This window comes from Gossypium arboreum, chromosome 12 (genome assembly GCF_025698485.1).
Source record: "Gossypium arboreum isolate Shixiya-1 chromosome 12, ASM2569848v2, whole genome shotgun sequence".
Classification (NCBI taxonomy): Eukaryota; Viridiplantae; Streptophyta; class Magnoliopsida; order Malvales; family Malvaceae; genus Gossypium; species Gossypium arboreum.
The window spans coordinates 108,951,295-108,966,096 of record NC_069081.1 but is presented as its reverse complement, the minus strand read 5'-3'; the positions used below and the strand labels follow the sequence as shown (position 1 = coordinate 108,966,096).

Below are 14,802 nucleotides of genomic sequence, written 5' to 3'. Positions count from 1 at the left end.
ACTATCCTTTGTAATATACGTCAATGAAACTTTACGATATATTAGTGTGAGGATGAACATTCCATATGATTTTTTATAAATCTGAGTATTAATAACAATTGTACGATATTAAAAAGTTTCATTGACATATATTACAAAGTATAGTCATCCTTCCCCTGGTTGAAGAACGTAATTATAATAGTAAATTAAATGCATAATTTAGCCGGATGAAGTGTGTATTAACATATATACTTAAAATCTAGTTGGACTGGCACGTAAGATTACCGTTAGGGAGATAATGGAACTTAACGGAAGAGTGATCACTTCGTAACAAAATAATAACATAAGTGACTAAAACGTAACATTTCAAACATAAGTGACTAAGATGTAACCTGAGTCAAACAAAAGTGACTATTTTTATAGTTTACTCTAAAATAAATGTTTCTCAACAAATTTAAAAAAAATTATACTTAAATAACATTAAGATAAATACAATTTTACAAATAAATATATTTAAAATAATAGTAAAATTAACAATAAAATAAGTATTATATCATATCTAAATATTAATAATATAATAATAGCTAATACAATAATGAAATGGTAGTAAAACAACCGTAATATTTTTTTGTTTATTGACAATTCATGTTGGGCAAAGTTGAACTTGAGCAAAAAACTTTACTCAAGACTTGATATGTTTTTTAAACGAGTTTATTTTTTTACTTAAGTTTATTTTTTAGTGTTTATATTTTTATTTAAACTCTCGTATATTGTATTAAATGACTCGATCGATAGACAATTGCGAAAAAGGAAAACCACTAATTTATATTAAAATAATAAGTTGTGAAATAAGATTGTAAGTAAAAGTGTGAAATGACCTCATGTCAAATCCACTAACTAATAAGACCCAACACTCACAGAAATTCTACTAAACCTCCTCTAAAACCTTTCATTTCTCTCTACCGTTACCAACTCTCAACGCATGATATGGTAAGTTGAATTTGCATCGTGGACAAGACATTTTCTTCAAGAGGCTGCAGTCAATAGAATTTTTGTTGGTGATTTTTTTTTTCTTTTGAAACATTTTATATTTATTGGTGTTTTCTTTTTTTGTCCCTTTTCATAAGAAGATACAATAATTAACCTTTTTTTCCCAAACGTGAATTTCGCAAGTAATTTCAGTCCATAGTGAGCTTGAGGGAGAGAAACCGAAACGGCAGAGAAGTGAAGCTCCGGTGGAAGGATGAGTTCTTCGCCTTCGCCTCGTCGTTCTCGCAGTAGCAATGGCGAGGAAGAGAGGCCAAGATTCTTCGATTCAAAGGCAAAGAGCAAGTGCTGGGCCAATGCTGAAACTGTTCCCGGTCGTCACCCCGAGCGATGGCGCAAAGACGCTGCCGGTAACATCGTCTGCAAGCGTTTCTGTAACTGCCAAGGTTGCCTCTGTTTCGAGTACGACCACATCGTTCCTTTCTCCAAAGGTCTATTTCTCATCAACTCATCCACTTTTTCACCAATTCCCTGCTCCTTGCTCTGTTTTTTCAATTTTCTTTCTTGGGATTTTAATTTTAGCTGATTTTGAAATGGGTTTAGTGTGGGCAGCGTTAATTTGAGCTTAATTTACTGATAAAGGGATTTTTATTTGATTTGATGCTTTGTTTAATTGCCCGAGGAAAAGGAAATCAATGCAAAGTGTGGTGAAGTGAGATTTATCTGATCATGTAGCTAATTTGAGTTAAAAAAAAAAAAATCTGAACAAACAGTCAAGCACTTGGAAAATTTTATAAACGTAGCTATTCTTTTTGCTTTAAAGAGATTCATTTGAACGCAAGGGAGTGAATGTTTCAAGTGCAGCTATCGTTTATCTGTGCGATTTACAGTTGCTTGGGTTGTGATTGTGTCATATAGGTGGAGAATCCACGGCTGAAAATTGTCAAATCCTTCAGACTAGGGTGAATAGGTTTAAATCAAACAAAGAAGATCTGGATACTACCAGATTGAAAGGTTATTCTTGTGAGGTCCAGTTTACCGGTATGTATACCCTAATTCTCTTCTCTTTTCAGTTTAAACTGAAGGTTTTGCTATGTGACTACTTGCATATCCCCCTAGATTGCTTGTTAATACTATCATGGTTTTGCTATGTGACTACTTGCATATTGCCCTAGATCTTTCGTCCTAGTATTACGAGATAGGTATCTATATCTCGATATAAGTAGAGATTTAATAGTTGAATCTTTTGTTCCATCAATTTGTTCTAGGTAAAGTCAACAGGCTCGCCATTAAAATCTATGATACTCTGACTCTCCATTTTTCTTGGAGTAATCGTTTCAGGCACACATTCATACATTGGGTATGGGGATAAGATCTTCCAAGTATCCTCCAAGTACTTGGAAAACTTAGGGAAAAAAATGAACATGCTTGGTTTATACTTGTATCTTGTACTGACCCTAAGTTCGAGTAACATGGATGAAAATACATTAACACGTTTTAAAAGACTGGAATTGTTACTTGAACCATGAAGGATGTGTAACTGTCTTAGTACTCAAGAAACATATTACCCAGCGAACCATTAATATGCAGTATTTGTGGTTGCGATGATAAAAAGTTAGACCCCTCCCATAGGTTGCTTTAATGGTTAATGGTAGTTGCTGCTTTATGCCTTCATGTTTTACAGTGTTGATCTTTAGCGTTGATTGGACTAGTTAGTATATTTTGATCCAAGCCAAGTAGGACCTCATTCTTGCCCACCAATCTGGTTTGTCTTGAGTTCTGAACATCTCATCCTTTGTTTCTATTGAAAATCTTCTTGGAATAACCTATTTGTTACACAGTGGTTTTCGTGTTCAGTTTTGAAGTATTTACGTGTACTGAAATTTAATTTTTGCTACTTGGTAGAGAAGGAGCTTGACATTATTGAAATGGCTGTTTATGGGGATGTAATCCGGCCTGGGAATCAGTGTCGTTGCAGAACTATTGCTGAAATGCTTGGACAGTACAAGTCGAAAGACAACTTGGCTGCATGCAAATTGCCCCTTGATAAAGAATCTATATAGCAAGCAAGGGCTATACTTTGATGTAGGGGTATTGGGAAGATTTTAAACTACATGTTTGGGATTGTGCATTTGTGATCAATTTGCAGGGTGTTGAAAGCATTTTCATTTGATAAGAATGAACCGAAATTGAGTCTCCCCAAAATCACTGGACCCAGTTATCAAACATGTGATTTCGAACTTGATTATACTTCAATGTAATGAGATGTCATTTCCATTTCCATTTCCATTTCCATTTCCATTTCCATTTCCATTTCCATTTCTTCTATCGAACTAGTTGTTGATGCCTTGGTGCTCAAGTTATACGGCAAACAAGGTATGTAACCATGATCATGCAGAGAACTCGAACTTTGTGAAATGACTTGGCCAACAAGAATTCTCTGTTTGGTTGTTTTCATCATTTGCGGTCTGGGATAATGACCTCTTTTATTACAATATACATATTTAAAAAAGAAAAATTGAGCCAGATAGAATATAATTGCTTTTAAAGGAATATAATTGCTTTTAAAGGATAAGGTCCTCGGGCCCATATTTTCTAAATATAGATTTGATATAAAAAATACAATAATAGTAACAAATGATGATAAATAAATAAATAAATAAAAGAAATCTTTATTTAGGGTTATAAAGGCCCATAAGATAAACCCAACTATATAAAGCCTAGCCTACCTAATATACAAAGATAACACACCTAAATAATTAATATACATTGAGAGATTTAATCATGACACATGCAAATTGTGAAATCAGGGTTTGGCCCCTTATGAAGAAATGATGTGAACCACAGGGTTTGGCCTTTGCTTAAAAGCCAGAATCCCACGTGCACAACCTTATGTTTCATTAAGGCATTGGGGTGGAAATATTTATTAATAAATATGAGTTGGGTCGATCTTATTTCAAAAAAGCTTTGCCCTCCAACTGGGGCAACAAATCTGTATATTGTATTGTATTTGATTATATTTATGTAAATTTTAGTGGGTTAAAACTCATTTTATACATATTTTGATATATTAATATATTGATATCATGTTTATATATATGTATATATTCTTATTGTATCATATGATTTTTTTGCATTTCATGTCTAAATACTTTATACATAGATTAAATTATTTAATCTTATTTTAAAGTAAAATTATTGAATTTATGGTTTATTAGTAGGGTATCCTCTTTCTCCGTAAGTAACTTTAAGTCTACCAAAAAATTAAATTATTCTTTTTTTTTTTATAGAATGTTAGGATTAGATTATATAATTTTAATTAATGTAAAACGGATGTCTGATAAAATATTTAACCAATACTTCATACAATTCGAGACTTTTATGTTACATATTTTAGTATAACATATTAACTATGTATGTACTTTGTCGATTTTTTATTTTTTATTTTTTTGAAATGTGAAATGAGTAAATCTATTGATGAGTAATAAAAATTTCAGGGATCGAAATTAAAACGGAGTCAGAAATGAAAAATTGAGGCATGGGGTAAGGGTGTTTTTGGAAATGGCATGGTAGGGATTTTCCATGATCAGTGCAGTGATAAGAGTGGAAAAGGGACTGACAAACGGGCCAATGTGTCCTTTTCATTATTATTATTATAAAAGCTCATTACTTTATTAGGGAGGAATATGTGGGGATTAATGAAGATTTTATGTTTTATTTTTTAATTTTTTAATCAACTTTGTACAGCTGTAATTGTTGCACTTCCAACTTTAATCGGTTGATATTGATATTATTATTAATGTAAAAAGACATAGTTTTAAGTGTGCTTAAGTATGCTTGTAGAAGCCCAAATTGCTCGGGCCCGATTTCATCAAAACCCAACTAAACCTCTAAATCCACTAAAACCCTTAACTTATGACCCATTTATATCTACTCAAACCCATTACAAAACCTAAACATTAAACCCAATTCAAAAGCCCATTAAGCCCCCAAAAAAAAACCTAACCCCCCCCAAAAAAAAAAGAAGAAAAAGACAAACCTAACCCAAAAAAAAAAGAAAAAAGAAAAACCTAACCAAAAAAATAAAAATAAAAAAAACTTAGCCACCTAACCACTTTCCCACTTGTTCCATTTTTCCTCCCATTGTCTACCACCACCACCTACAAAATAGAAAAAAAAAATAGAAAATCATGTAAAAAATGGCTATAAAAAGCCATTCAAAAATCATGTAAAAGGAGGAGGAGGAAATTTTGATCAATACAAAGAATTTATCTTCAAAAAATACCTAAAGGTGATTTTATCTTCTTTATTATTTTACTCTTATTTTTATTTTTATTTTTTATTTTTTTCCTTTTTTCGAATCTATTAATCTATATATATACATCATAATAAAAAATATAATAAAAATATATATACAAAACAAATATAAAAATTACATTTTTCGCCATCACATGCGTGGTTGGCGCCGACAACGATTGACGCTGCCGATTTGTCGGCCATTGACCGCCTCTAGCCGGATTCCCTTCCCCTCCTTCTCTCTTCCTCTCTCTTCTTTTTTCATTTATTTTTCAGATTTACCTTAGATTTCATATTATTTTGCTATTTAATTTAGCTTTAAATATTAATCATGTTATATATGTAATATTGTTATCACTATTATTTTTATATATTGTTATTGTTATATTATATTTAGCTATATATATATATATATATATATTTTCTTTATGTTCTGTTTCTTACTATTATATGCATATATATCTATTATTATATTTATTATTAATATTGTTAGCATTAGTACTTTTACTTAATGTGTATGTAGATATACATGTACATATTAATAGTTTTTATCATATGTGTATATTGTATATATTATATTTATATTATATATATATTCTTAATGTTATTAGTTGTATACTTTTGTATATTTCCGTATATATTTTATATTGTCTCATGTACATATTCAAATACTATATATATATACGTATTTTTAATACCATATCATGTATATATTATTATATTTATTTTATCCCTATTATATTTATTATTAATATTAGTACACGTATTTTATAGGAGTATATATATTCTTTTCTTTAAATAGTATTATTTTCATATATCATTATATTTATCATTTTCTCTATTGTTACTTACTATTTTGTTTTAAATTATTATGTATTATTTGGTATATATCGTCTTATATTATTACTCTTATTATCATTATTAGTACATGTCCATTATATATGTAGATATTTTAATACATATAAGTACATATTCATGTAGTGTCGTTAGCATATATATATATAAAATATATTTTCCTGTTATTAATATTTCTAATATATGTTGTATATGTTCATTTTGGTATTTCATGTATATATATATATATATATGTATATATATGTTATATGTAGATATTGTTATTTTCTATTGTCATTATGAATATATTATTTTTCTTATTATATTGGTAGTACATTATTTCTATTTTTTTGTAAATATTAATATTGTTGTTTTAATATTCTCGCTTTTAACATTTCATTATTAATTGCATCGTTGTTTTGTATTATTTACTTAATTCTTATTTTAAATAATGTTTTACTCATAATTTTTAATTTCAATAAATAAGGCAACATGCCGATTTAACATTAAGTCATCGATTTCATCGCTATGTTGGGTGAATATCAATCGACTCGTGTTAAAACTGTACGTCCTTCTTAAAAGAAAACGAAACTTGAAATTTCTCGTGTTTTGATCGGATCACGATTCAATGTTACTTTGAACTTGCAATCTTGAAAATTAAGACCATACTTGTTTAATAAGATACCAATTTTGGGCGTCATGAGGGTGCTAATACCTTCCTCTGCAGAATCGACTCGAACCCAACTTTACTTTGGCTTTTGACATTGACCTAAATTCGCCTTCATTTTTGTGCAAGAATAAGTTTTCTTTTCTAAAAAAGGATGATTTATTAGGTGTCCGGTCACACCTAGAAAAAAAACCGGTGGCGACTCCATTTTTATTTTAAAATCGAACTTCAGTTTTCAAACTTTTTCATTAGATCGCCACAATTAACGACTGAAGAGAAATTTTTTTTTTTTAACGTCGCTACAATGCTTTACCTTTTTATTTAAGGATTAAATAAAATTTATGAATAGTTCTAAACATTATATCAATAAAAAAATTTAATACATATATATACGGGCTCATCTATCATTAATGATAATATGATACTTCATAAATGAATAAAGTAAAATTTATAAATAAATATTAATAACTTTATTATAATATAATTAAATAATAATTAACCATTATTATTATTATAAACAAATATTAATAAGCCTAAATTATTAACCCTAAACACTAAACTTTGAATTCGAGATCTTAGCTCTAAACTCAAGAGATAGTATTTATTTATAATAAATATATAAATTAATAGTACTTTTATAAGTCTTTTATAATTTTTATTTTACTTAATGACGAGGTGTCATATTATTATTTGAAGATGATATACAAAACTCATACATTAACGGTGCATCAAATATTATTCTTATACATACATATGTACTAATTTGTATACTTGTATGATACAAGATTAAATTGTATGTATTAAATCTATAATGTTATATTTATAATTTGATGTATGTATTATTTGTTTCATGAATTCACTAATAATTTGAGTAGGAAATCTTAAAAAATATTATAATAATTTATTAACAACCCTCTATCCTTTGAATATTATGAGCTTAATCACGTTTCAACCTAAATCTTTAGGTTATGGCAGTTACTTCTCTTTTTTTGCATCAATGACTGATGTGAAATTTATAGGATAAATGTGCAGGTATAATAAACAAAATTAATTTAACAGGTTTTATTAAGATAAGAAAAATGAAGAAAGAAAATAAATGAATTTTGTGTTGAAATAAGCGGTTGCTAATTGCTTAGAAAATAAAAGAGATTCCATGGAAGTGGTGATTGCAATGCCTACTGAAAATGTATTGAGACACAAACAACAACAAAATAATTAATGCAGTTCAATTTCTTTATATTTGTGGAGTTTAGTTCAGTTAATAAATTTACTATCATTCAACTCAATACAATAAATTACACTTAAGTATCGCAACATTACTTTTATATCCGAAAATTTAAATCACTCGCCCCTAAATTCTTATCCTAAGAATTGAGGCGGTAAACCAAGCAATAAAACTTGTTTACTTTCTCAAATTTTATCACAAAAATAAGTTCCTAAATGAACAAATAATCCAAAACTCATAAGTTACTACACATATATAAGAGTTTAAAGACTTGCTAACATACTAGGGCAATTATAATTCAATCCCTTTTTAACAACAACTAAACTAGCAAATATAATATAACAATAAAGACCGGTAGAAAATAGACTATTGGAAATATATTTTCAATGCTGTCCTAATCCGAGGAACATGAATTTTCAAGGTAAATTACTTTAAATGAATTGATCTTCGTAAACGAGTTGTAATAGTAATTGCTAGAATGATCTACTTGATCAATCATTCATTTAATACACATTAAACATAAATTTTAAAAAACCACTAATAAATCATTTATAAAAGGACATGCTTATAAAAATAAATATAAAAATTATTAAAATCAATTAGCGCCACTCAGTTAAATAACCAATATAAAAGCAGCCCACTAAACTAGTGGACCTAAATACACATAAAGGTTAAAACTAGCAAAAATAACTCTACGAAATAAAAATTGCAGAAATTCTTTGGCAATGTTATTTCAGCACCAACTTTTGATTTAACTATTACTTATGAATAAAATTAAAAATTGGAACGCTGAGCCTTTTCCAACTAAATAATAATCTTAAAATTCTAATTTTACTATGTGTTAGTGTTAATTAAAAAAAACATTAAAACAATTGGAGCTTAACAAAACAAATTTATAAAACTGTAATTTTTTCCAATAAAAACTTGTATTGATGTCCTATAGAAAGCCCAACTTGTTTTGAATTATCTCCCTTTACTTAAATCAAGTAAAGAGATTTTACATAGATTTTTTTTCTACATATTAACCAATTGAAATTATAAATAATATTTTTAATTTCGTTAAAAATATGTCATTAGCTACATTTATTTGATCGCATTAAATAGGATAGGTTTGAATGGCTCTCGCAAGACTTCTCAATTCGGACGTACTCAATTTGGTCCAGACTATAATTTAGATTATTTTTAAAAAATTATGCATCTATACAATTATTTTTAATATTTTTAATTTAATCAATACAACAGTTTTTGACTTACCTGGCTGGACAAGAACGTCAGAAATTTCCCTGCGCTCAACTCGGTTTAAGTACAATGTGAAAATACTATCAATATTTTTCATATAATACATAATAAGTAACAAATTTGTAAAAAGGAATAATAAGTAAAATGTTAGCTATCGCATTTAATTAACATTATTACAAATAATATATAAAATCTTATTATTTAATACTTTCAATTCTACTAAACAGATAAGAAACCATGTATATTAGTTTTAATTTTTAGAGCAAATTTGGAGAAAATGTTGATTTTAAAAAATATGTAGGGAAATGTATCTTTTTTTTTTCTATATTTAGAGAATAGACCGATTTTAGTGAGAAATAAAAAAATTGTCTTACATAGTGACTTTTTTTTTTTTACTCTTTTAATATATTAGCTTTTTTGGTCAAATGGTTAAATACTAGTGGTTTTATCATTGAGTCTTGGGTTCAATCCTTATCCCACTCACACTTGTTTTTTTATTTCAAGCTTTATTTTTATTTTTAATTACTAATTTAACATATTAACTTTTTTGATTAGATGGTTAAATAATAGTAATTTTATCTTTGAGCCTCAGGTTCGATTTCTTTCCAAAGCACATTTGTATTTTTTATTTCATGTTTTTTCAATTTTTTAAACTTTTAATTAGTATTTTTAATTTTAACCATCAAACCATAGAAGTAACCATCTAACCATGGAAGTTGACATGTCAAAAAAGTAGGACGTGTTTTCAATTGAGGTGACTGAAAACGCGACCTACTGGTGGCATTTCTATATTCTCTCTCCAAAATTAATTTATTTTTCTAATTTTTCTTAAAAAATAGCCTTTTTTTTCCTTTTTTTTTTTAAGTTAATTTGCAAATTAAAAGTGTTTGTTGGTAATATATCAAATATATAAATAAAATAAAATAAAAGATTATTTAACTTACATTCATTAATAACAAGCATTAAATAAAAAGGGTGATGATTGAGGTTAACATAATTACTTCAACAAACAAATGAATGATTCCCAATCCGCACGTGGCATGCATGGAGTGGATACTACAACTTCCAGTGAGCCATACTTATCATAATCACCATCTCACCGTCCATTATATTGACCTTTTGTTCTCATTTCTCCATGATGTATGAGAACCTGCCACGTGGAACACAATCTGTCCAACCAAGCATCCGGTTTCTCCAATTTAAAATTATAAAGTTCTCTAGTCATTATATTTATATATTTTAATCTACATTTTCATTGTTCTACCAAACAAAATTAAAATTTATGAATTTTCCGAATTCATATTTATTAATAATTTTTCTATTTAAATTTAATTTTTAAAGCTTATTTTGGATATTTAAATGACATTTCAAGTTTAAAATCATATCACAACAAGCAACAAAAATCAATTTAATTATAAATTATAAATTACATGAAATAATGCCACATAAGCTTACAATTTTAAAATTTGAGTAAAAATAAAATTATTATTGGATAATTGCTTATCGGTAAGGTTTCTTTCAAAGAGTTATAGTTAAGAGAAACTTTATTATTATTCTAGGGCCGAAAAGGACGTTATTGAAAGTAAATGATCCACTTTTAAACAATTTTAGTTACTTAAGATTTAGATAATAAAAGAAAATTTTCAAATTTTCGTAAAAATATTATTAAATATAAATTGACCTTAAGTGGGCGTAAACAAAATGCTTATTTGGATTTAATTAAAATAAAATAAAATGAATTTATGTTGAAGTATCTCGAAGCGAAATTTAAATGTCTAAATATTTAACTTGAGTAGATTGTGAGTTTATCTCTATTTTATTGTTATTTAATACTCAAACTTTTGCATTTAAACTCAAAGTTGAGTTCCAACTTTAAGTAAAATATAAACTGAAACTTTATAAAAGAAAACATAAATTTTGATGAATAATATCAACTGAATCACTTCTCTTTTAGATGCATTAAAACCTCAAATATGTGTTGCAATTTTTAGGCTATTTTTCTTTATTTACAACGCAACCAATTACTGCGCTATTTAAATCTTTTTTACTCTTTAATTTTTCATCACACAAAGCTTCAAATATCTCAGGCTACAACAAATTTCAATTATTTTTGTATAATTACGAGTCCAATTTTTCGAACCACTTGGAGTTTCAGTTGCATAAACTTAACATCCCATCATGGGTACAATTCTCATTTTAATTAATATTTTATATAACATGATTTTAATGTATCTATCCTTATTTAATATAAATATATTTTATTATTTATTTTCAAATATATTACAAAATAAATTATTTTATATATATGTCAAACCTTAACATTTTCTATTCTCACAATTACGTTTAAATTCAAATACAACTACATCATTAATTTTTATTTTATTACTCTCATATTTAATCTCATCCTCACGAGTGATTTTCAATTTTTATTGCAAACTCAAGTGAATTACAGCGTTACTCTACATTCAACCTTTTAAAAGCTTCATTTCCACGTTATAAAATCCACTCATCACCGTCCATGTGCTTGACTAAATTTATTTTTCAATAATTGACGTTGATTATTCAACGCTGTACACTGCCAAATATTCGAAGAAATTTTCATATGCTTCTCGGCTTACAGAAAAACAAATGTGGAACGGGTGACTCAAACATTAATACCCTGTTCATGGAGCTTGTCATGGTCTAATTGGTTTTGAGCAGAGACGTTAAATAAGCTAAGACGCAGCGAATTTCCGTGGGGTTACTTTGACCTAACATGGCCACGTAAGCGCTGGTGCCGCCAATTATAAATCGACAAAGGCTACCAAATATTTAATTCTCGTAATTAAATTAAATTATTTTACGAAGGTTTAAACAAAAAATTAACCCTCAAACTATGTCACTTTATCACTTTAGTATTTAAACTTTTTTATTATTAAAAGTGGTGCCTAAATTTTTATTTCGTTATCACTTTTAATCTAATTTTTACTCTTTTTGTAAAAAAATTCTCTCAACCAACCATATCATTACATGTGGTAATTTAACTAAATAAAATCTTTTAAATTTAATATAATTTAAAAATAAATTAATTATTATTTAATATTTTATCTCTCCCTCCTCATTTCATCTTCTACTTCCTCACCATATATCACGTTCAATTCTCAACTCATTCCTTCAATTTTTTTTTTCTAAACACCTGCAGAATCTTCCAGTCTCCTTTTAAATTCATTACTCATGCAAAACGCCGAGAGTGTAAGGAAAACAGAAAAACGAGTAATCATGGCAGTCTTTGTTTATGTGGAAAATCTGGAGTTGAGTACAGTGAATAAGATGATTAGAGGAGTTTTGGGGCCTGAAATTCAAACTGGTTAGAGCAGAGTATTGTTGTGAAGGCGGACGAGATTGTGACAGATGATGAAGTGTTGAACATGCCGATCGAGAGAAGTGGGGAAGAAGAAGGTGAAAAAAATATAATATTAATTTTAAAGAGGCGGATTGATGGTTGAAAAAGAAGATGAAGACGAGGGAGGACAGACAAATGTAATATGAAACAATATTTTAATTTAATTTAGTTTTTATTTAATATTGAATTGAATTTTTATTTAATTAAAAGTATTATATATCACAAAATGTTTGGTTAGGTTAAGGGAATTAAAGTTTAAGTCTTAATTTTGATTAGAAAATTTTAAGTACTTAAATGAAAATTATGGTATAATTGAGGGACTAATTTTCTCTTTAAGCCTTCTATAAAATTAAAATTATTTTGATTATAATCACCGTAATTATTCATGCCGAAATACGAAGGCAGGTTAGACAAGAAAGCAACGCAAGTAAAACTTTAGACTCAAACAAAGTGAAGTGATCCCATAAATGCGGGTTGTTTTTTTAATACTAAAAATACAAGTATAATACTAATTAATAAATAAAAATAATATCTATTCAATAAAATATTTTAGTTAAAGCTAATTAATACAAAAAACAAAAAGTTGATAATTGAAATATGTAGATATTTAAATAAGAATAAAATTAATTGATAACTAAAATTTTTAAAATTTTACATCGAAATAAATCCACATGCTAATTCTACGGCTATGATTAGGAGAAATCATAACTTTAAATTTATTGGAAACAATTGGTTTCATAATAAGTTGGTAAAGAAGTATTAAAATGGTTTTTAATAACCAGTCAATCAATATTTTGGGAAGGCTATTGGTGACTTTCTAATTTTTGTGCCTTATTAAATTTAACTAGATCCCGATTAAGTCTTAATTCAATTAATATTGATATTATTATCAACATAGGACTAGTGTGCATTTGGGTTCTATGAAGCACATTTTCTTTTTATTTAACAGTTTGAGAGGAATTATGTGTAGTTCTAGACATTAATTATATAAAAATAATAAATATAATAATAACATATAATGAAATTAATGTTAAAAATTTAATTAATTTCACCATTATTTATTTCTTTTGTTTTTTAAACTTTAGGTGAGATTAGTTTCAATTATTGTTTAGGGATAAATTTAATTTAATGTAAAATTTTGGCCTGAAATGAGGTATGAAATTTTGACCAACAAAAATTTTTGAAACGAGATCATGGGCCGATTATTTTTTTCGAATAATATTTTAGAAATAAAATTAATTAGAGCTTATATTAACAATATTAATAAAATAATAAATATACTAGCTAAGATGAATTAGAATGCAGAAGTAAATAAAATTAAAGTTTAGATAAACACTCTATCCAAAACTATTTGCGAATAGGAAGAGTGATTTATATTGTATTTGTTTTTGACATAACCCTTTAAATCAATTAATCTTAATTACTCTATTGCTGCAATAGTGATTGATAATTATGAATTAACAATATTTTATTAATGGTTGACATTGTATATTTAGATATATTAATTCCATAGGTGATTTGATTTATGTAATTAATAATTCAACCGATTAAATTAATTGTTTCTTATAAATATTTTATGTATAAATGAAAATATAAATTTAATTGATTTTTTAATGTATAATTAAAGGGTTATTATTCACACACTCATGATAGAGACATATCCACATATTACATTTAAAAGGAGCTGTCCAAATAGTAACCTACTACTGATTCCTGGATATTTGAACTCAAGTGGGTTCTATAAGTGAAAAATTCTTAACTACCAAGCCAATTAAAAGAGTTCAAATTAACTAATATTTTAATAGTGTTATACTGTATGATTTTTTAAAAAAAAAAAGTGTTCTTAATTCAATCTGCATTGACATTATTGCTAATGTGGGAAATGTATATTCGAGTGTGTTAAAGGGCATTATCCCCCTATTTATGGGTTGAGAAGAGTTATGGGTCACCAATTCAATTAGGAAATTACATAAATGTCATTCCATAATTAGAATAAGTAATATTATTAGATTAAAATTTACTACTCAATTAAAATTTTATTTTGATATTTTTATACATTTATGCACTCTTTATTACTTCCATAATTTGTATATACTAATAATATATTTGATTGAATTGGTATCACAAGTTAACTTGACACAAACTCAAGATTAATGACAATATACTGATAAATAATTTAGCCTCTTTTTTTTA

At 27.3% G+C, this 14,802-nt stretch overlaps 1 protein-coding gene across 6 annotated transcripts; it reads left to right on the top strand.

Moving 5' to 3' along the window:
* The first annotated feature begins 823 nt into the window (after window positions 1-823).
* LOC108477356 (uncharacterized) lies at window positions 824-3,249 on the top strand. Of its 6 annotated transcripts, none has more exons than XM_017779873.2 (4): window positions 824-969; window positions 1,162-1,457; window positions 1,885-2,007; window positions 2,872-3,249. In XM_017779873.2, the coding sequence occupies exons 2-4, from the start codon at window positions 1,223-1,225 to the stop codon at window positions 3,027-3,029; spliced, it is 516 nt and encodes a 171-aa protein (XP_017635362.1). In that variant the 5' UTR covers window positions 824-969; window positions 1,162-1,222; the 3' UTR covers window positions 3,030-3,249. The 6 variants fall into 6 exon arrangements, with proteins under 6 accessions (XP_017635362.1, XP_017635361.1, XP_052878734.1 ...); XM_017779872.2 differs by having other exon boundaries at window positions 832-969; window positions 1,153-1,457; XM_053022774.1 differs by having other exon boundaries at window positions 863-1,033.
* The last annotated feature ends 11,553 nt before the right edge of the window (window positions 3,250-14,802 follow it).

Bases quoted from the DNA above. Each gene is read 5' to 3' on its own strand.
- LOC108477356 (XM_017779873.2), top strand. From the start codon at position 1,223: ATGAGTTCTTCGCCTTCGCCTCGTCGTTCTCGCAGTAGCAATGGCGAG. The intron at 1,458-1,884 runs GTCTATTTCTCA...TGTGTCATATAG, and splicing joins CATCGTTCCTTTCTCCAAAG to GTGGAGAATCCACGGCTGAA. The intron at 2,008-2,871 runs GTATGTATACCC...GCTACTTGGTAG, and splicing joins TTGTGAGGTCCAGTTTACCG to AGAAGGAGCTTGACATTATT.